The sequence below is a fragment of the Lissotriton vulgaris genome, chromosome 11 (assembly GCF_964263255.1).
Source record: "Lissotriton vulgaris chromosome 11, aLisVul1.2, whole genome shotgun sequence".
NCBI lineage: Eukaryota > Metazoa > Chordata > Amphibia > Caudata > Salamandridae > Lissotriton > Lissotriton vulgaris.
The window spans coordinates 108,385,642-108,407,934 of record NC_141699.1 but is presented as its reverse complement, the minus strand read 5'-3'; the positions used below and the strand labels follow the sequence as shown (position 1 = coordinate 108,407,934).

The 22,293-nt window shown below is 49.4% G+C and overlaps 1 protein-coding gene across 7 annotated transcripts in view; it reads left to right on the top strand.

Moving 5' to 3' along the window:
• DEPDC5 (DEP domain containing 5, GATOR1 subcomplex subunit) overlaps positions 1 to 22,293 on the top strand; it is a 592,834-nt gene that overhangs the window by 424,586 nt on the left and 145,955 nt on the right. For all 7 annotated transcript variants that reach the window (XM_086942813.1, XM_086942812.1, XM_086942810.1 and 4 more), the window contains 2 exons: positions 19,064 to 19,288; positions 21,587 to 21,756. In XM_086942813.1, coding sequence (XP_086798939.1) covers positions 19,064 to 19,288; positions 21,587 to 21,756 — 395 coding nt within the window. The remainder of the gene's footprint in view (positions 1 to 19,063; positions 19,289 to 21,586; positions 21,757 to 22,293) is intronic.

Genomic DNA, 22,293 nt, shown 5'->3' with positions numbered 1-22,293 from the left:
GTCCCTTTCTCACTGCTCCATCAGGATTCAAGCAAGCCGGGCCGAAGACGGCTGAAATGCCAGAAACCGGTCCCCGGTAGCTTGTCTCCTTTCTGGTGAAGAATTGGCTTGGTAGTTTAGTCTGCCCTGTTCCCATGATGCACTGGGCCAGGGACAGACTGATTTGCATATAGCCAGGTTCTGAGCTGGGATGGGGCAGTGAGATAAATAACGGTGATGGATCAAGCCCTGATCTTTGGACTGGGTAAGAGTGGTCTGCTTAATTCAGACACTCTGTTCATCACCACCCCCTTTTCTGAATGGTTTTGGACTGGCTTGAGTTGCACCCCTGGATGTTCTTCTCCGGGGTCGCTGCTTGCTAGGTTGGTCTGACCTGCTGTCTGCGGCCTTGCGTTTTAGCTCTACCTGCTTCCACTTCTTTCTTTGGGCCGTGTGTGCGGATTCCCCCCTTGGAGTGTGTCAGGGGCCTTCTTGGCTTTCCGGCCTCTGTCATCGGCTGGCGTCTGGCATGTCCTGGGTGCACCGTTCTGTGGTGTTGTCTGCAGCGGGCTGTGCATGCTGGTGCTGCCCTGCTGTTCTTTTGCATCACAATGCCTTCTTGGCTCTTTAGCGGGACAGTCGTCCTTGCCTTGTCTGCTGCTTGAGGCTGGGGTATGTTCGACCCTCTTCCGGTGGGCCCTGCCTTTAGTTCTCCCTCTCCTCCCTGGGGTTGAGTTGGTTCTTGGGTTCTTGAGTTCTTGAGTTTTCTTGTTCCTCTTCGGGTGCTGTCTGTCCCTGTGGGGTGTTGGGTGGTTTTCCCTGGGTGACCTCATGCTATCCTTCTGCTCCGTCTGCCTTATTGCTGAAGGCGCCATTCTGTCTTGTCTATTGCCTTCCGGCTGTGATCGGCTCAACTGCCCTCTTCACAGGGTGTTTCCGGTGGGGGGGGGGGGGGGGGGGGGGGGGCTTGCCTTTCTCTACCTCTTCTCCTTGGAGTCTCTAGGTTGCTCTTCTTTCTAGGTGCTCCTCTACCTTGCCTGGGCCTTCTGGTGGAGGTTCTTGATACCTTGAATGGGTGTGGGGCGCTCTGGCCTTTCGCCTTGACCTTGTTTCTCCTGCTGATGGACGGCGGGCTGCCTCTCTTCTTTTCTTCCCGTATCTCCTCTGGGGTTGGTGGTCTTCTAGATGCACGGGTTCTCCTTGCTTGGGGGAACAGGACTCTTTTACCTGTCCGTTGACTTCGTCCCCTGTGGGACCCTCAGTTATATCCAGCCTGGTGGGGTCCTCTCGCAGACCCTCCTTCACCTTGGGTATGGCTAGGGTATCTATTCTACGTTAAGGAATCTGCGGCTGGTAGTCTCTATGAGTTACTTATCTTCGGTTACAATGTATCTGGTAGAGACGATTCTAGCCGCAGATTCCTTCATGACCCACCCTTCCTCCCCGTTCTGCGAAGTCCTTTGGCTTGGTCTTCTGCACTCGCCTCCCTGTGGGTGGCTATGTCCTCTGTAAGTTCATTCTTTCGCTCTTTTCGGCTGGATGTTCGTCCTGTTTATTTGTTCTGATTCCTCCCTTTTGGTCATTGGAGGATAGGTTTATAGGTGCTTCTGTACCCTTACGCTCTGGTTTCTCCAGGTTGGGGCTACCTTCAACCCCCATCCTCCCATCTTCACCCTTTCAGTGCTAGGGGTTCTGGCCCCTATGCTTCTCTGCTACCCTCTGGGTTGGGGTATTTTGGCCGGGCCTCTGCCCTTGTTCCTTATGGGGATGTCACATTCTGTGCTGGGGCTGTCTTGGAGTTTTGTCGTTCCTTCTTTGTCCTGGACTGGTTCCCCCTCATTGTTATTGATTGAGGTTGTAGTACTGCTGCATATTATCATGACGTTTTTTCATATATTATTTGTCCTGAGAGGGGGCTATTTCCGTACTGGCAGGGCGGTGCTTTGTTCGTTATTCTTTTCCCGGCCCTTAGGTGCTGCTGTGTCTCACTTATGGTGTTGATCCTCACCATTCCTTTTCTATGTTTCTGCTCTTTCGCACACTGTTCCTATACTGTTCCCATACTGTCACAGTTTTATCTGATGGCTCCGCGTTGTGGGGTGGAAAAGATCTACGAAGAAAACTGACGTAGGCGCGCCGGGGTGGGACTTATGTGACCTCGCTGACGTCACGTATGCGGACAACGTCGGGTCGTAGTCGCGTGATGCCATCCTCCCGAGGCGCAGGGATGCTGGGAAATTTTTTTCCGGATCCAGTCTCACTGCCTGGGGATAATTCTACGTTAAGGAATCTGCAGCTAGAATCATCTCTACCAGATACATCGTTATCGAAGGTAATAAACTCGTACTTCAGCAACTCCTGTATTGACAGGATTGTTTTTCCAAAACGTGACAAAGTCCCTTTTTTATTTAACTTTTCAACTTCCAGACTTTCACCAGGACCAATCAACTTTGTGTAGCTGATGCGAGCTCCACCTCGCTGGACCGCAAATCTCGCCTATTTGCCAGTCTGCTGTGACCATTGAAACTTTTTTTGTACTTTTTGGGGCTATTTTCATCTAAAAATGTCAAAGTTCAAATCTCCAGTTCTCCTTATTGGATTTTTGTTGTTTTGGTGTCATTTTGTGTATTCAATTTTACTCTATTTAATTCAGTTTGGACATTTTATTACTTGGTGTTTCAACTTTATTCTATTTAATATTGCATAAATACTTTACTCATTTTTTCAAGTTAAGCTGGCCTGCTCAGTGCCATTGCTACCAGAGAGTTGACCTCAAGTTAATTTAGTAAATTTGAGAGCTCACACTGACAAGAAGTGTTATTATTCATTGAGATGGGCAGTTGCCCAACCCAAATAATAATCATCTTTCTTACTATACTTTGATCTCCTACCATCAATATAAAAATTCTGAACTGCTAGGTGTCCCTGATCTGGATAAACAACACACCTATTTAAACTTCAAATACATTTGATGTTTTGGGGCATTTTGAAAGATAGAGTGTGTAACTCATTTATAACACAAACAATATCAACTAAAGATTAATTCACAGCTGTGGAATCGGTGGTATCTTTTTCATCTGAAGTCATGAAGAACTTAGCACCGCCTTCCGTACTGTGGCTCCTAGTGGGTAACCAACAAAGATTCTAGAATCTTAACAAAAAGAAAATGTGATGAGGTACCGAGATCAGAGATGGAGGATGATTAGAGAAGAGCGTGAAGATAGAAAAGACGAGTAAGAAAAAGAAAAGTAAGGATAAGAAAAGAATGGTAAGGAAACAGGTGGATGAAACAAATGAGGGAAAGGGAAGAGAAGAAATATCATATGGGTTGATTAGTGATAAGTAGGGAGTGACAAAAGTGTCAAAGTAGAGAAAGTGAAAAAGATGGTGTGGGAGGTGGATGCAGGAGGATGAAAAAGTAGCCTCGGGACGTTGGATGGATGGAGCTGGGTTCTGATTAGCAAAATGAGTGATGCAAGTAGGAGTTTGTAATACAGAAGGGTGAAGGTGGAGGATGATGCTTGTAAAGGATGGGGAGGAAGAGAAAGGAAGCTGGTCACTTAGTAGGACCATGAGCAAATGGTAAATGCTGGTGACGGGCCAGAGACCGAGCGTGAAGTTACTGGAGGATAGTGGTAAAACAAGGAAGAGGAGAGATGGATAGAGAGGGAGGGTGATGGGTAAAGAGGGGTGATGGGTGGGAGACAAGAGAATCGGAAAGAAGATGAAGCTTGCTAGTCACTGTTTATGAGAGAAAGTTCAATTTTAAGACACTATCATGCGGTTTAGGATACGGCAGAAAGAGCGGAGGGTGAGGTGAGAAGAATAAGAGAGTAAAATGGATAAAGAAAAGGGTACAGCAGGGAAACAGAAGGATAAGGTGGAGAGAAAGTAGTGGGAGAAAAGACTGAGGTGGGAGGAAGTAGAGTGAGGTGAGTGGAACAGCAAGGTGAAGCAGAGAGACAGGAGGGTGATGTCAGGAGAGGGGATGGGCACACAGAGAGAGGGGAGGGCAAGCGAGCAGAAGAGATACAGCGCCTCATTTTAAACCTCTAGAAATACATAGTTAAAATGAGTAGACAGAAGCCGTCAGTAGGTATGGTATGCCGCTGTCATCCTTACAAGACCATCTTGTATGCCCAGACCCAGCTCTCAGACATGTGGGAGACTCTGAGCAAGACCTCTTATGTTTATTACCCACCCATGTTTCTCCATGGTTCTTCCAGAGCTCAAGTTCTGGAACCGGGCCTGTGCCAAAGTGTTGTATTACTCAGAGTTCTCGTTTTGGGCAGGATCCCCTGTTAACGTGCAAATTAGAAAATTTGAGTAACCGGGAATAAGGGACTTCATGGTGAAAGAGGACTGAAGAATAGAGAATCACAAAACCACTGTGCTGCCGCAACCATAGAGGAGAGGATTGGTGACAAAGCTTAATGGACTAGTGGGTGAGACGGTTTGGAGTGCAGAAAATGTTAATAATAAAATATAAAAAGAAATCATGCAGGTCTTTGCCCAGAGAATTGTAGAGAGGGAAAAATAAGAAGAAAAATTGTTTTCTAAAAGAATATGAATTTGGCGTAGTGGAGTGTACAATTAAAAATAAAAGAGGTGCTAGGCAGTCTTCTGATGGATACATCTGCCAATGTATTCCTCACCTTTTGAATATCCCCTGCGCCGCTGCAAATCGGAAACTTTTTTTGCTCTCCACGCCGGGAAGGTCATGGACGACGTCACAGAGGGGACGACTCCGCTTGCGACCCCGCTGACGTCACTGGATCCATAATAGGGCCTCGTCGGCGTGATGCCGTCAGTTCCCTTTTTTCAGCGCCATCGACGCCAACCGTTTTTTGGGACTCTCCGTAGTTACTTTGTATTTCTAGCTGTTTTGCTGTGTTTCTCTTGTTTCCTCCGAAGATGTCTGCGAGGAAATCCGGTTTTAAGCCCTGCAGGGAGTGCGGTAAGCAGATGTCCATCACTGATCCGCACGAAGACTGTGTCTGGTGCTTGTCCTCCGACCATGACGTCGATGGATGTCCAAGCTGCAGAAAAATTAATCCTAAAGCCATGAAAGAAAGGGAGGCGAAGCTCTTTATGGCCAAGATGAAGAAGGATAAAAAGAGAGGTAGGAGGAGGTCGAGGTCTCGTTCTGAGTTGAGGGCGGGCTCGAAATCGACGTCAGGACACTCGAAGTCGAAGAAACATAAGAAGAAGCACTCTTCAAGACATCGATGAGATAAGGAAGCGGCGCTGAGGTCGACCTCGCCTCGACGTCACAGAAAAGATTATGTTTCTCCTTCTTTGTCAATTCCGGCTTCACCAGAAAAGGCTGCCTCGCACGAAGCCTCGCCGCTTCGTTCGCCGACGCCGGCGACTTCTGTGGATTCGATTCACTCTCCGGCTCCAGACCAGGAAGAACCTGTGCAAAAGGAGCAGGCAACTCTGGAGGTTCCGTCATCGGCGCCGGCTGGCTCGAATTCAGAAACGCCTGCTTCGGAGTCAGCCCCGGGAGCTTACCCTCCATTTCCAGCTCCAGGACAAGACCCATCACATTAATTAAACTCCATGTATGGTGTCTTTCAAAGGGCTATGTACCCCTCTGGTGCTCCTGTGGGTCCCATGAGTCAATTAGCTTTCAATTTGGGGGTTCCTCATGCCTATGCCCAGGCCCTTTTCATGCCGTTCCTTCCAGCCTCGCTCGGCGCAAGCGGTGCCGTTGGATCCGTGCGCAACGTCGGCTCCGAATCAGAGTGTGGAGCCATCGATGCCTGTGCCGAGGGTAAGATCCAGGAGAGAAGCTCAGAGGATCTTGGAAGAGGAAAGGTACCGTGAGGAAATGGAGGACGGTGAACTGCATGATTCTGATGAGTGTTTCACTGAATTGAGAGAGGCCAGTGGCCTAGATATTTCGCCTGAATGGGAGTTTTCTCCTGATTCTGAGGCACCTTCCAAAGATGTGGCACCATATCATGTGGTTGTTAAGAAGGCGGCTGAGTTGTTTGGCATTCAACTCCCTACTACTGAGTTTAAGTCAAATTTGCTGACGGAAGTTCTTCATTCACCTTCCTCGATTGTTGAGCCTCTATTGCCATTCAATGAGGCTATTCTTGAGCCTGTGATGGAGGTTTGTCGAAAACCTCATTCTGCACTTGCAGTTTCCAGGTCCATCGCAAGAAGATACAGGGTGGCTCCTGAGGACCCAGAGTTTTTATCGGCTCATCCTTCTCCAGAGAGCTTAGTAGTTCAAGCAACATCTTCAAGGAGATCTTCCGGAGCTTTCCCTCAAGTTATGGCTGACAGGGAATCAAAGAAGCTTGCTCAGTCGGCCAAGAAAATATTTTCTTCTGCAAGCATGGCATTGAAGTCAACAAATGCTACCTGTCTTATGGGTAGATACATCCATGCTTTGATGGACTCATCTAAGCAATTGCTGCCTAAGCTTTCTGAGGAAGACAGGAAAAACTTTGAGGAGGTTTTACATGACACACAGGCTGCTGCACGTCAAGTTATTCAGAGTGGACTAGACACGGCTGACTCTGTAGCAATAATTATGGGTTCTTCTGTGGCTACTAGACGGAGTGCTTGGTTGAAGTCTACGGATTTTTCAGCAGATGTTCAGGCTACTCTGTTGGACCTACCCTTTGATGGTTCAGGACATTTCGGGGAAAAGGCTGAAGCTGCCTTAGAGAGATTTAAGGAAAGTAAAGCAACTGCTAAATCTCTGGGCTTACAATCTCAACCTAAAGGGTAGGCTTTCAGGAGGTTCAAAGGGTCTGGAAGATCGTCCTTTCGTTCTGATGGCAAACCCCGTCAGCAGCAGCAGCAACAACAACAGAATACTCTATACAAATCATATTGAGGAAAAAGTAGAGGTCGTCCCAGAGGCCGTCAACCCTCCTCCTCCTCTTCTTCTACCTCCCCTCCTATCACCGCAGCAAAGCAGCCCTAGATTCCCCATTCTGGATCATGTTGATCCTGTATGGGGTCGGCTTACTCATTTTCTACGGGATTGGGAATCGGTCACTACAGACCTATGCGTTCTCAATCTTGTAGAGAATGGGTATGCTCTTCCCTTTCGGGAATTCCCTCCAAATTATCCTCCTTGTCAAGGGGCTTGCTCGGAAGAACATCTTTATCTCCTACGGGAGGAAGTTCTGACCTTGCTAAAGAAAGGTGCGATAGAGGTGGTTCCAGAGCAGGAAAGGGGTCTGGGATGCTATTCCCGGTTTTTCCTGATTCCCAAGAAGGATGGCAGGTTGCATCCAATCCTGGATCTCAGGATCTTGAATCTTTATCTGAAACAAGAGAAGTTCAAGATGCTTACCCTTGCGCAGGTTCTTCAGGCGCTGCTGGAAGAAGACTGGATGGTGTCGATCAACTTGCATGATGCGTATTTTCACATCCCCATCCTGAAGTCCCACAGGAAGTATCTCCGTTTCACGGTGGGATCGCAACATTATCAGTTTGCGGGTCTCCCGTTTGGACTTACTACTGCACCTCGAGTCTTCACCAGGGTGATGCAGTGGTGGCAGCCCATCTCAGAAGATCGGGATTCCAGTTTTCCCCTATCTGAACGACTGGCTGATCAAGGCAGAGTCTCCAGAGAAGGTGCTTCATCATTTGCAGGTGACAACCCAGCTGTTGTACAAATTGGGGGTTTCGATAAATGTACCCAAATCTCACCTGGTGCCCTCACCGCGCAACCTGTTCATAGGGGCGGTACTGAACACTACTGTTTGTCGAGCATTCCCTCCACCTCAAAGGATTCTCGACATTCAGAAAATGATTCCCTTGTTTTACAATGGAGCGGTCGTTCCAGTCCTGACGGTCCTTCTCCTGCTCGGTCTGTTTGCTTCCTGCATTCTGTTGGTCAACCATGCACGCTGGCACATGAGGGCGCTCCAGTGGTGTCTCCGCAGGCAGTGGTATCAACACAACAGAGATCTCAGGGAGTCAGTCAAGATCTCCAGAGAAACTGCAGCGGATTTGTCTTGATGGAGAGTGGAGGGCAATCTGTCTCAAGGAAAGCCTTTCCATCTGCCTCCATCGGTTGCCACCGTGATAACGGATGCATCCTGCCTAGGGTGGGGCGCTCATCTGGGGGATCTGGCGGTCATGGGTCTTTGGTCTCCAGGGGAAAGGTTGCTTCACATCAACCTTCTAGAGTTACGGGCGATACGTTTGGCGCTCAAGGCCTTCCTTCCTTCCCTTCATGGTCGGTCGGTTCAAGTCCTAACGGACAACACGACCGCGATGTGGTATGTCAACAAACAGGGAAGAGTGGGGTCGCAGTGTCTCTGCAGAGAGGCTCTACGTCTCTGGTCCTGGGTACAGGACCACCAGAATTGTGTGAGGTCAAATCATCTGGCCGGATTTCTGATTGTGAATGCAGACAGACCCAGTCGGCAGTTCTCAGCCGACCACAAGTGGAGGCTTCATCCAGAGGTAGTTTGTTTCGTCGTCCGGACGTGGGGAACTCCTCGGGTGGACCTGTTTGCTACTCGCGAGAATGCTCACTGCCCGTCATTCTGCAGTCTCCTGTATCCGGTGTAGGGAGCTTTGGGGGGGGCGCGTTTCAGTTGAGTTGGGGCTCACAACTCCTTTACGCATTTCCTCCCATACCCTTGATTCCTCGGGTTCTGAGGAAGATTCGCCAAGATCGGGCCCAAGTTATATTGATCGCCCCGGATTGGCCCAGAAGGGTGTGATACACAGATCTTCTCCACCTTTCCTCGTACCCACCGCTCCGTCTCCCTCTCAGGGCAGACCTCCTCTCTCAGATGGAGGGGCAGGTCCTACACCCCCACCTCCAGAGCTTGCACCTTCATGCCTGGAGATTGAACAGGGCAACTTGAATTCTTTTTCTCTCCCGCCTTTCAGCCAGGCGTCTTTCCACCAAGTCAATCTATTCTTATACATGGTCTAAATTTGTTTTGTGGTGTGGAGAGAAATCTATTGACCCCTTAAGGGCTCGTTTGTCAAACATACTTCAGTTTGCTCTTTCTTTGGCACAGCAGGGTTTTGCTGTTGCGACTGTAAAAGGTTATTTATCGGCCTTGTCGGCATTCCTTTGTTTGCCGGACCAATCGTCTTTGTGTAAGTCACCTATTGTGTTACGTTTCATAAAAGGTCTTACCAACAAATTCCCTCCTACTCCATTTATTGTGCCTCAGTGGGACTTGAATCTTGTTTTAACCTATTTGATGGGTTCACCTTTTGAAACTTTGCACAAGTGTTCCATGAGACTTCTGTCTTTTAAGACTGTTTTTCTTGTAGCAATTACCTCGGCAAGGAGGGTAAGTGAGCTTCAAGCTCTTAGTTCAAAGTCCCCATTCTTTTTGTTAAAGATATTTTTATTGAGAGTACAGGAAGGAAGAAATAACAGAAGAGAGAAAGGATGGAAACATACGAAATGCAAAAAAGAGCCCTCGCAGGAGCTAACTCCACATGGCCAAGAAGCAGTAACATTGATGAAGATTCGTACAGCGTGACAGCTCTAGGCAAGATAAGTCTCAAAGTCCGCCAGCCAACAGCGTCGTGCCCAACGAGGAACCCTGGAGGGGCATTAACCCACATTGGCACCAGGCAAAAGATGTCCGAGTCAGAGGCGCTTTCGACCAGTTCAAGTTGCGCCTCCATGTGTCTTGGCCATGAGAAAAACATTGCAGCGAGGTATAACGGAACCCCCCACCCCCCTTGAACAAACAAACCAAATCCCCCCTCCCCAAAGGCTCCAGCCACCTACCAACCCCCCTCCCCCCAGTGGTGGCAGTCCAGCAGCAGGCATTCACTCAAACAGTCTTCACACCTGAAACAAATGTAGGGCACGTAAGGTGGGTGGACCGACCGCCGATGGCAAACCTCGAGAAAGAAAGCGGACTAGTGGGCCCCACCTGAAAGTGAAATTCTTAAAGTCACCTCTGAAAACATCAGCCATACGTTCCACACTCAACAGCTTCCACAACTTAGCAAACCAGAGGGAAAGTGCAGGGGCCTCCTTCTTCTTCCAAGCCGCAGCCAAGGTCAACTTGGCCGCACCTATGCAGAGCCAAAGGATTTGTTTATCTGCCTTGGTCTGATGCTCTAAAAGCGGGTCCCGAAGACCCAGGAGCACGAAGCCTATGGAGTCCGGAATCAGGTAACCCAACACATCTTTAATATGAGACAGTATCTTCCCCCAATAGGGGCGTATGATAGGGCAGTCCCACCAGATATGGCGAAAATCCCCAAGGAAACCACAGCCTCGCCAACACCTATCCGATGCAGAGGGAAAAATCTTTTTCAAACGGGTCGGGTAAAGATACCAATCCAGCATTGTTTTCATATGGGCCTCCCGGAGATCAATAGAATGATTGAATTTGTGTAAATCGCGCCAGAGGTGAGTCCACTCCTCGTCGGAGATATCTCGCCCTAGGTGCTCTTCCCACAGATTCATGTATCTAGGGCGAGGCGAGATAGCAGTAGTCAATAGAAGATCATAGAGGAATGAGATCACCCCTTTCATAGACGATGCGCGGGTGATATAAGATTCGAAATCTGTGGGAGGCCTCGTCGCTGAATCCCGCACCTCCGGTGACAACGCCCAGTGGAGCAGTTGGGCGTGCCGGTAACGCTCGGAAGGTAGCACCGCGTAGTCACGCATGCAATTATGAAAGGTGAGCGGCTCATACCCATGGAACAAGTGTGTGAGTGCGTGGCAACCCCCCGCCCTCCACCCGTCAAAGGGGCCTTCAACGAGAGCCGCCGGAAAGGCCGGGTTAAAGTGGATAGGCGTGAAGGGGGATGGGAGGGAGGTCCACCTCTCGTCACTAGAGACCGAGTCCCAGACCTTCACAGGGGTACTCGTAGGAGTGCTAATGTAGGCGTTGCGAGACCGATCCCCCTTCGCCTTCCAAACCAGGTCCCATATCGATCTTCCTGCCACACTCCTGTCCATATGCAACCAGTGCTTCTCCGACTCCATTTGGGTCCACTCGGCCAGCACCCGGAGTTGCGCCGCCTTATAATAGAGATGCATGTCCGGGAGGCCGACCCCACCCTTCTTCAGAGGCCGACGCAGCGTAAGAAAGGAAAGTCTAGCACGGCCTCCCTGCAAGATATAGCGCAGAATCATGGATTTAAGACGCCTAAAAAAATCCCTCTCCAAAGTGATAGGGAGTGCTTGGAACAGGTACAAGAGCTTGGGGAGCATCGTCATCTTGATGGCATGCACGTGACCCATCCAAGAGATGAACATGGGCTTCCAACGATTAAGCTCGGTCTGTATCTGGGTCAGCAGGGGAGGGAAGTTGGCCGCATACAAGGTAGCAACAGACGAGGTCAGCCTGACCCCAAGATACTGTATGGAGGAGCTAGACCACGACAGGGGCGTGAGTGGTTGGATGCGGTCCACCTCAGCGGGCGGCAGCATGAGATTGAGGATGTAGGATTTGCCGGGATTGACCCGAAAACCCGCCACCGCTTCGAACTGAGAAAGCACTTCCTGCACCCGTGGGAGGGAAGTCCCCGGGTCCGCTAGTGACAATAGAACGTCGTCAGCAAAGAGGGAAATTTTATGCTGCTCCCCCGAAAAGGGGAGACCAACAGTATCCGGGTCCTCCAGCACCCTAAGGGCAAGAGGCTCGATGCTGAGCGCAAAGAGTAGGGGAGATAGGGGGCATCCCTGCCTCGTACCCCGGGAGTGTGCAAAGAAGGGTGAAACATGGCCATTCACCATAACCCTCGAGCGTGGACCATGGTAGTTGGCCCGAAGCATATCGATAAATTTGGGTGAAAAACCAAAGGCCTTCAAGGTACTAAAGAGGAAGTTCCAATCCACCCGATCGAACGCCTTTTCAGCGTCGAGGCCCACCAAGACCGCCGGAATCTTAAAGCGATTAGCCTTCTCGATCAGGTGAATCAGCCTTCTGGTGTTGTCGTGGGTCTGGCGACCTTTTATGAAGCCCGATTGGTCGGGGTGAATAAGAGCAGGCATGAGGTCCTGGAGCCGGGCAGCCAAGATAGAGGAGTACAATTTAGCATCCACGTTTAACAGGGCTATGGGCCGGTATGACTCACATTTAGAGGGATCCTTCCCGGCTTTGGGAATAATCGAGATCATTGCTTCCGCCATGGTGCCCGTAGTTTGGCCCCCCTCCCTCATGCCATTGAAAAGAGTCACCAAAAAATCCCCCAGCTCAGAAGCAAATGTTTGATAGAAGGGAGCCGTAAAGCCGTCTAGTCCAGGCGCCTTGTGCGGTTTAAGGGACCGAATGGCGGTCAACACCTCCTCCCTAGTGAAGGGGGCCTCCAGGAGGTCATTCCATTCCTTGGAAACCTGCGGAAGTGGATGAGCCCCTAAGTATTCCTGCTGCTCTGCAGGCGCCAGGTGGTCTGCCGAGTATAGGGCGGCATAAAAGTCGCCGAAAAGCTCTGCCTTGACCGCGTCCCTATGTTCCATGGCGCCGGAGGGCGCCCGGATGCCACCCACATATTCCCTCTCACGCTTATCACGGAGCTGCCGTGCCAGATGCTTCCCCACTTTGTTGCCTTGAGCATAAGAGAGGCGCCGTAGGCGCAAGAGGGTATACTCCGCCCGATTATTATAGTGGGTCCTGAGTTTACCCCGCACCGCAGCAAGAGGGCGAAGAGTCTTTCAAGAAGGATTCTGTTTATGCGCAGTTTCAAGTGTCGCCAGCTCCGCCTCCAGCGCCTCCCTTTCCTCGCGCCTAAGCTTGTTCAGGGCGGAGTTCAACGCAATGCACGTGCCCCGTGTCGTCGCCTTAAAGGCGTCCCATTGGGTGAAGACCGAGGTGTCCCCAGCTTTGTTGAACTCAAAAAATTCGCCAATGGCTGCCCTAAGTTTTTTGCAGGATTCCTCATCACGTGTAAGGGAGATAGGGAAGTACTATTTGCGGTGTGGGGACGTCTCTGGGGCCAAAGTCAAGCATGTCGCCAAGAGACTGTGATCTGATACAGAGAGCGGAAATATTCTACTGTCACGCAAGTCCCCCTGGAAAGACTGATTTAGAAAAATGTGATCGAGACGTGAATACGTGTGGTGAACATGGGAATAGAACGTGTAATCCCTAGTGTGGGGGTGGAGGGCGCGCCAGCTATCAATAAGGCCTAGACTGACCAAGGCGTCGCGCAACTCAGGGGAGAAGAGACCCGCCTCTGTCCTTTGTTGGTGCGAGCAATCAAGACTTTTGTCCCAAACCAAATTGAAATCCCCCATTACTATCAATGCTCCCTCCCCAAAGTCCCCCACCTCCCTCATAAAGGCCTCAAGGAACCCATTCTGGCCCGCATTCGGTGCATAGATAACCACCCACGTGCAAAGCTTACCCAGGAGCATCCCCTTCACCATCAGCCATCTTCCCTCCTTGTCACCTCGCACCCCCATGGGTTGAAACTGAAGTGTAGAGCGGAACAGAAGTGCCACCCCCCGGTGCTTAGTAGTGGCAGAGGATTTGTAAATCAGTGGGTATTGTCTATGCTTAACCCTAGATTCATCTTTATGGGCCAAATGAGTTTCCTGCAGTCCCACCACATCCAAATGATGATCAAGAATATATTTCCACACTTTCTGACGCTTTTGAGGAGAATTAAGGCCTTTAACATTCCAGGAGCCTATCGTAACAGGCATCATTTAGTCAGTGCCCTCCCCCCCGCTCCATTCAGTGCCCCCCAGAATGCCAGAATCAAACCAAACACACTCGCATTCATACCAAATCCCCTGCCGCCACCACTGAGCCCGTTCCAAAACAACCCTTCCACAATCCAAAGGAGCCCCAAAACAATATACAAAAGGGAGAGATTCAGAACCAGAAAAAGAACAAAGAAAGTCGGACATGACCATAAGGGTCGGGGGTAGAAGACCCGGGTAATGCCCCCCTCGAGTTCAGGGTCGGGGTAACCCTCCAATGGAGCACGGTCCTTCAAAGTACCTGAGAAGGTAGAGCCCCCCCGGCCCCACGGGCCGCTGTTGGGGGAGCCTAGGCTGCTGAAGAGCTGTCCACCCGGCTCGACTCAGTCACCAGGGCCACCGAAGCCAAAACCTCTCCCCTCTCACTTTGGCTCGCCGATGGAGTCGGACCCTCCGCCACACCATGTCGGCCCACTCTCTGCCACGCTGGGGAGCGGGAACTGCGACGTCTTCTCTTCATGAGTCCCTTTCTCACTGCTCCATCAGGATTCAAGCAAGCCGGGCCGAAGAAGGCTGAAATGCCAGAAACCGGTCCCCGGTAGCTTGTCTCCTTTCTGGTGAAGAATTGGCTTGGTAGTTTAGTCTGCCCTGTTCCCATGATGCACTGGGCCAGGGACAGACTGATTTGCATATAGCCAGGTTCTGAGCTGGGATGGGGCAGTGAGATAAATAACGGTGATGGATCAAGCCCTGATCTTTGGACTGGGTAAGAGTGGTCTGCTTAACTCAGACACTCTGTTCATCACCACCCCCTTTTCTAAATCGTTTTTGGCCACTATAGGTGTGGCAGGGTATACTCAGACATGAGTCCCTTTCTCACTGCTCCATCAGGATTCAAGCAAGCCGGGCCGAAGAAGGCTGAAATGCCAGAAACCGGTCCCCGGTAGCTTGTCTCCTTTCTGGTGAAGAATTGGCTTGGTAGTTTAGTCTGCCCTGTTCCCATGATGCACTGGGCCAGGGACAGACTGATTTGCATATAGCCAGGTTCTGAGCTGGGATGGGGCAGTGAGATAAATAACGGTGATGGATCAAGCCCTGATCTTTGGACTGGGTAAGAGTGGTCTGCTTAACTCAGACACTCTGTTCATCACCACCCCCTTTTCTAAATCGTTTTTGGCCACTATAGGTGTGGCAGGGTATACTCAGACATGAGTCCCTTTCTCACTGCTCCATCAGGATTCAAGCAAGCCGGGCCGAAGAAGGCTGAAATGCCAGAAACCGGTCCCCGGTAGCTTGTCTCCTTTCTGGTGAAGAATTGGCTTGGTAGTTTAGTCTGCCCTGTTCCCATGATGCACTGGGCCAGGGACAGACTGATTTGCATATAGCCAGGTTCTGAGCTGGGATGGGGCAGTGAGATAAATAACGGTGATGGATCAAGCCCTGATCTTTGGACTGGGTAAGAGTGGTCTGCTTAACTCAGACACTCTGTTCATCACCACCCCCTTTTCTAAATCGTTTTTGGCCACTATAGGTGTGGCAGGGTATACTCAGACATGAGTCCCTTTCTCACTGCTCCATCAGGATTCAAGCAAGCCGGGCCGAAGAAGGCTGAAATGCCAGAAACCGGTCCCCGGTAGCTTGTCTCCTTTCTGGTGAAGAATTGGCTTGGTAGTTTAGTCTGCCCTGTTCCCATGATGCACTGGGCCAGGGACAGACTGATTTGCATATAGCCAGGTTCTGAGCTGGGATGGGGCAGTGAGATAAATAACGGTGATGGATCAAGCCCTGATCTTTGGACTGGGTAAGAGTGGTCTGCTTAACTCAGACACTCTGTTCATCACCACCCCCTTTTCTAAATCGTTTTTGGCCACTATAGGTGTGGCAGGGTATACTCAGACATGAGTCCCTTTCTCACTGCTCCATCAGGATTCAAGCAAGCCGGGCCGAAGAAGGCTGAAATGCCAGAAACCGGTCCCCGGTAGCTTGTCTCCTTTCTGGTGAAGAATTGGCTTGGTAGTTTAGTCTGCCCTGTTCCCATGATGCACTGGGCCAGGGACAGACTGATTTGCATATAGCCAGGTTCTGAGCTGGGATGGGGCAGTGAGATAAATAACGGTGATGGATCAAGCCCTGATCTTTGGACTGGGTAAGAGTGGTCTGCTTAACTCAGACACTCTGTTCATCACCACCCCCTTTTCTAAATCGTCTTCTCGGGGAGGCGCTGGCGCCCGCCGACGCGGCTGCTTCCTCCATGCCCAGAAGTTCCTTGGCGGCTGCTAGAGATCTCACTTGCACTAGTCTATTCTGCCATCTGAAAATGAGCCGAAAGGGGTGACCCCAGGAGTAGGACACCCCGTGCTCCCACAGGAAAGCCGTGATCGGGCGGAAGTCCCGTCGTTTTTGCAGTGTGGAAGCCGCCAGGTCTTGAAAAAGCTGAGGGTTGTGCCCTTGAAAGTGCAAGTTGTTGGTGTCCCTTGCTTTCCGTAGGATTTTCTCCTTCAATTGAAAATCATGGACACAAACCAGAATGTCAGGCGGCGGCGCGCCACGCGGCAGCCCAACCCGATGTACTCTGTCCATGCGAACCTCCGTGAGGTCGTCCTCCGGCAGAATTTGCAGAAACAAGGCCTCCACATACTCCCGCAAGTTCTCACCCTCTCCTTCCCAGGGTACCGCTCGGATCCGAATGTTATTACGGCGGGACCGGTTTTCCAAATCTTCGCAGTGGGCCTGAAGATCTAAGTTCTGCTCACGTAGCCGGAGCATGTCCTGCTGTAGCTGATGGACGTCACCAGTGAGGCCCAGATCATGGTCCTCCAGGGTCGCAACCCGTCCTCCGATGCCGTCCACATCTCGACGGACCTCACGTAGATCGGAGGCCAGCTGCGACTTCAGTTCTGTGATATCGTCCTTGATAGATGCGAAAAGTTCAATCAAAAAGGCCTTCGTGACTGGGCCCTCTCCGTCGTCCTTGGCTGGGGACTTGCTAGAGCCGGGGGGCGATCCAGACGGACCTTTCCCAGGACCGTCCTTCCCTGGCCTATTCATGCGATGCCTCGTCGTCATGATGCGGCGCCTCAGCCAGCCTCTGGGCTCCTCGCGACCTCCCGGAGCGTCCCGGATATCAGGCCGCGCTCCCTCACACCTTCCGCGATCTCCGCTTCGTAGGCACCGGGAGGCCGAAGCGATCAGAAGGCAGCACTCTCCGTGTCTCTCAACGCCCGTTGAATCGCCCCCAAGGCATAGGGGGTTAGGGGCGAGACGGCACCTCCTCTTCTCACAGCCTTCTGCGCTGTCCAGCAGCCGCTAGACAGGTCGGCGCCTCCTCGTCACCTCCGCTCAGGCGCCAATAGCCAGATGGGTCACAGGGGCGCCAGGTGGGCTCGCGACGATCCCAGTTGGGGGGTCCCGCAGTGCAAGCGCTACACTAGACAACTTGCTAAGGTCCAGGGTCCCCTCGTGCTAAGAGCCGATGCAACCCAGGCGAGGCTCTGTAGACCGCACCAGCGCTCGTGCGTCACCACTTCGACACCTCGGCTAAGTCCGCCGTTCCAGGTCGTAGCTCGACGGGAGACGGCTCAAACGCATTCAGGGCACCTCAGTGACCCCAGGAAAGTCAATTCCGGAGCTGAAATCGCCCCAATTCAGCTACACAAAGCTATGAATGGCTCGGGGTGCCGGAGGAGCTCGCAGGCACGTCTTACTCCGTCGCCATCTTGGCCAATCCCCCCCCAAAGTCCCCATTCTTGACCATTCATGCTGAAAGAATGCTTCTCAGGACCAGGGCTGCTTTTCTGCCTAAGGTGGTAACTCCATTTCATCTGGGGCAGTCAATTACCCTTCCTACCTTCTATCCCCCCCCTCACCCTTGCAAGGAGGAGGAGCGTCTTCATCGTCTGGACCCTAAGAGGGTGGTGAGCTTTTATCTCGATAGGACTAAGGACTATTATGTGGATGACCAGCTCTTTGTTGGATTTGCTGGCTGCAAGATAGGAAGAGCGGTGCACAAGCGCACGCTATCAAGATGGATTATCCTGTGTATTAAGATCTGCTACGCCCTGGCTGGTAAGGAACCTCCAGAGGGTATAAGAGGTCACTCTACTAGAGCAAAGTCTTCTACTTCTACTTTGTCTAGAGGTGTTCCTGTAGAGGACATTTGCAGAGCGGCAACTTGGTTCTCCCTCCACAATATCGCGAAGCATTACTGCTTAGATTCCGAAGTGAGGAGGGACAGCCATTTTGCTCGTTCTGTACTTCAGGATTTTCTGGTATAGAAGAGTGGACACCCTCCTCCGGGAGTGGGGACTGCTGTGGGATTCTATTCACTAGGTGAGGAATCCACTGGCAGATGTATCCATCAGAAGAACAAGTTACTTACCTTCGGTAACTTTGTTTCTGGTGGATACAGTATCTGCCTGTGGATTCCTCACTGACACACCCGCCTCCCCGTTGTCCACTCTTCTATACCTGATAAGTGTTTATTTGTAATTTTCAATGGAAGTGTTTAATTGTTCTTGCTTATTGTATAGATTTCACACTATGTGTGTTGGTTTGAATAATGGCTACTATGTAAAAAAGGGCAGAACTGATGTCATCACGCCGACGAGGCCCTAGTATGGATCCAGTGACGTCAGCGGAGTCTTACCCTCTGTGACGTCGTCCATGACCTCGCCGCCGTGGAGAGCTAAAAATTTTTCCGATTGGCTGCTGCACAGGAGATATTTACAAGATGAGGAATCCACAGGCAGATACTGTATCCACCAGAAAAAGCGTTACCGAAGGTAAGTAACTTGTTCTTTACAAATGTAAAGTTACTTCTAGTAACTTTTCACATATAGGTGGAGCTCTCCACCACTGTAACCGAGCTCTGCTAATTCAACAGCATAGGAAAAAATATAAAAGTTTATTCATCTTAAAAAAATCATTACAAATATTTCAACATAAATATAAAATAATGTAAAGCAATATTTACATGTAATATTGTTTTGTCATCTTTAGGGCTGTAGTAACATTAGAAGGATAGTGTGTGAAGAGTAGTATGCTTACTCATTTGTTGATGGCTGTTTGTAGTAGGATGGCCCTCCATAAAATCCTCCTACTTTTCCCTAACATCTTCCCATTTTGTAGTAGCTATTCCCCATTGTCCACCACTACCCTTGTGTCCTCACACATTTGCTACTAATTAGTACACTTACATGTACTGAGATCTCCCCATGGAAAAGACACAGAAGGATGAAATTTCTACTCGTAGATTCGTGAATTACATTTTGTAGTAAGTAAGTAGTATTACTGTAGTACTAATTTAGATACTACAAAATGTCTCGTGTGTTCATCAGGCTGGATATTCATTAAGTTAAAATGCAATACAAGCACATTCTTTCTAACACCTGTAATTGAAAGATGTTAATGGTTGTTCCACCATCCTTCAGAATTTCTCTATCTTTGCCTTGTTCCCAACAGTCGGACCCTCGCAGCCCAACACTTGGCACACCACGGCTATGGACGACTTCACGGCCTTCCAGAGAAAGTGGTTTGAGGTCGCGTTCGTGGCAGAGGAGCTACTGCACTCAGAAATCCCAGCCTTCCTCCTGCCCTGGTTGCCCAGTCGGCCCGCTTCTTATGCAAGTAGGCACAGCTCCTTTAGCCGCAGCTTTGGAGGACGGAGCCAGGCAGCCGCATTGTTAGGTAGATACATAGAGCAGACTGGCGCTTGGGGATGCAGAGGAGGGAAGGCCTTCAGCAGGGAGTGGGTCAGCGCCGACTGCCAAGAGAATGATCTCACATGGACGAGTAGCAATGCTGCCTAAATTCCCCTAAGCAATTCTGATGCTGACCTTCACACCTCTCAACAGTGATTTGGTAAGAAAACCACTGAACGTGGCATTTATTTATGCTTTTAAGTGGTATGTTCAGTTTTCAGAATAGAACCTATTACCCAAATGAATATGGAAACCAAATTCTTCTACTCATGAAGGTGATTTAGAAAGATTAAGGGGGCAGACTTGGGATGCCCGGAAAAGAGGTAACAATCTTCTGGCATTTGGATCCCAGAGAAACATAGACAGTGCTCTTGAAAGTTAAGAACTCTAGTACTAAATGTGAAAGGGAACATGGAAGTGGGAATGTATAGCACAATATAGGGCAGTGCGTTCTGAAGTAACACATTCAAGATGTTGCAGGGTGTCTGGAAGCGGAAAAGTCTAGTACAAGATGGGGCAAAGCACCTGAAAGTTGGGAAGTGGCATACAAGATCTTGCAGGACTACTAGAAGTTGGGGCCGCTAATGCAAGGTTTTACTAGTCCAGGATGGGTAGGGTACTTGGGTGATCAGTGCACCTAACATCTAGAAACACTAGTGGAGTACGAGACAGGGCACTCAATTGGGAAAGCTGTTGGCAGAGCACCTACAAGTTGAGAAAGCTAGAGAAAGGCATAGCTGACTAATTGAATGTTGGGAGCATTAATGGGACTTGGGACAGAAGTCTGAGAGCAGTAAAGGGAGCTGAGCCAAATCTCCTGGAAGTTGGGGTGATATTGGAAACGTTGGTCAGATCACCTGACATTTGCAAAGTCGGGATCTGTATGTGACATTGCACACTATCTAGTGCACTAGGAGAAATGTGGAACAAATGCTTGTGGCAGTTGAGCCACTACAGAAAAAATTAATCTGAGCTTCTGGTGGATGGCGCTCTCTATAAAAGATGGTTGAGAGACGACCCTGGATACAAGATGGTTGAGCGGTACTGGTGAATAGACCTGCACTTTAAAAGATGCTCCAGGATTCCTGGCAGATGAGCTGCCAAAGATCGTTGACTCCTTGTGGTGAATGGAGCTCTTCATAAAAGCAGGTGCCGAGGTACGTACTGCTGGATGTGACTCCATGGAAAAGACAGTACAGAGGTTTTAGTGGAGGAGATGCCCTACAAAAGATGATTAAAGCACCTGGCACTTTATTTGTGTACATGGAGTTGTCCTAGAAGAAAGGATCCTGGGGCATAGCCTTTTTGAATTTTGTTTTCATTTATTGCTTTAAGTTTACTTAGAATGGGTCATAATGAAACACTGAGAAAATATTCTCGAGGGTTGGTGAAGCATTACATTAATGTCTTCCTAGTTTTCATGAGATGGCATACAGCTTGATGGCTGAGAACCATCTATTTGCCTTCTAATGCAGAGGGAGCATGATATGTTTTTTTTCAAGGGCAAGGAATATTCTTCTTACTTCAGAGATTTCAAATCAACTGTGCTCTTAAACATGCTTTTATTTTTTTCAGCCATAAAGTCTTAGCCACCCATGTTACTTAACTTTCAACTTTTATTTCAGTCCCATATAGTCCATCACTGGAGATGAGAATAGTGGATACTCTTGAGCAAAAAGTAAGAACTAGAATGCGTTTGAATGCCAAATATCAAGTAACTTTCAGGCAGTAGCAGAATGTAGAGGAAATCACCGATCATTAATATTGTGATGCTAAAGCCTTATTTTCAAAGGGCAGGTCTGAATCACAGCCCTTCCATTCTTACGTCCATGTGAGTTTATTGCTTCAACTCTTGGCTCGGGCAGCATGCAGTTGATTTCGTTTCTTCACCTTCCCTTCCCCCCTCCTCTGTTCCCTAAATGTCAGTCTGTAATACAAATCTGCATGGACTTATATGGGCTTTGGAGCAAGTTCCATTTAAATGCCTCCCCGTACATCTCAGCTTCTCCTTACCTCAAATTACTGATCATGTTAACTTTCTCCAGCAAATTCCAATCGTTGTCTATGATTCCTATTCCCGGTGGTAGGAAAATCCTGCATGCAGTAGTGAGTAGTCTGTAGACTGGTTAGTGATCATTGTTCTTGCTTGACTGTGAATGATCCGCTAATCATAGACCTGTACCTCTTGCTTTGCAGTAGTATCTGGTAGAGCTAGTTGTGTTGTATCCTACTGCAACCCTGAATACTGACTGCTATTTTTTTCTTGCTTTCCATTCCACCGTAGCGGCTCAAGTGCCTGAGCAGAGGACAGTGACTCTCGACGTGGATGTCAACAACCGAAGTGACCGACTAGAGTGGTGCAGCAGCTACTACCATGGCAACTTCTCATTGAATGCTGCTTTTGAAATCAAGCTCCATTGGATGGCAGTTACAGCAGCAGTGCTCTTCGAGATGGTGAGTTGCTCTCAAGAGATCCTGTCTAAGTTGGCTGCAGTGCTGATCTTTTACCACATTGTTTGCAACCCACGGGCCTTTAGGAATTGTGTACGATTCAGGGCCAAACAGGGGGTCACATGTGAGAATGTGGAGGGGAAAAATATCATCCTTTCGAAATATTGTAGTAAGAATAACAACTACTAAAATATTTTGAATTTAAATATGTGCAGCTAAGTATAGATTCCACATCTATGCTTCTTGAAGACATATATTTTGTAGGTACTAATATGTGGTGCTAAGAAAAATAAGTGTACTTATCCGGGTGTTCTTACCCTCACAATAGTATGATAATCAATAGTATGGTTATAATATTTATGTAGTACAATATTTAAAATACAGAATTTTAGTAGAGTACTCTGGTAGGTGCCTCTGATAGTCTGATATGGCTATGGCAGATTCACTCACATTTCAGGTTTCTTAGCTTGAGACTCTCTCTGTCCCATTTGTACCAGCAACTTCGATTTTCCCTGGATGTGACGTCAATGGAGTCCATTT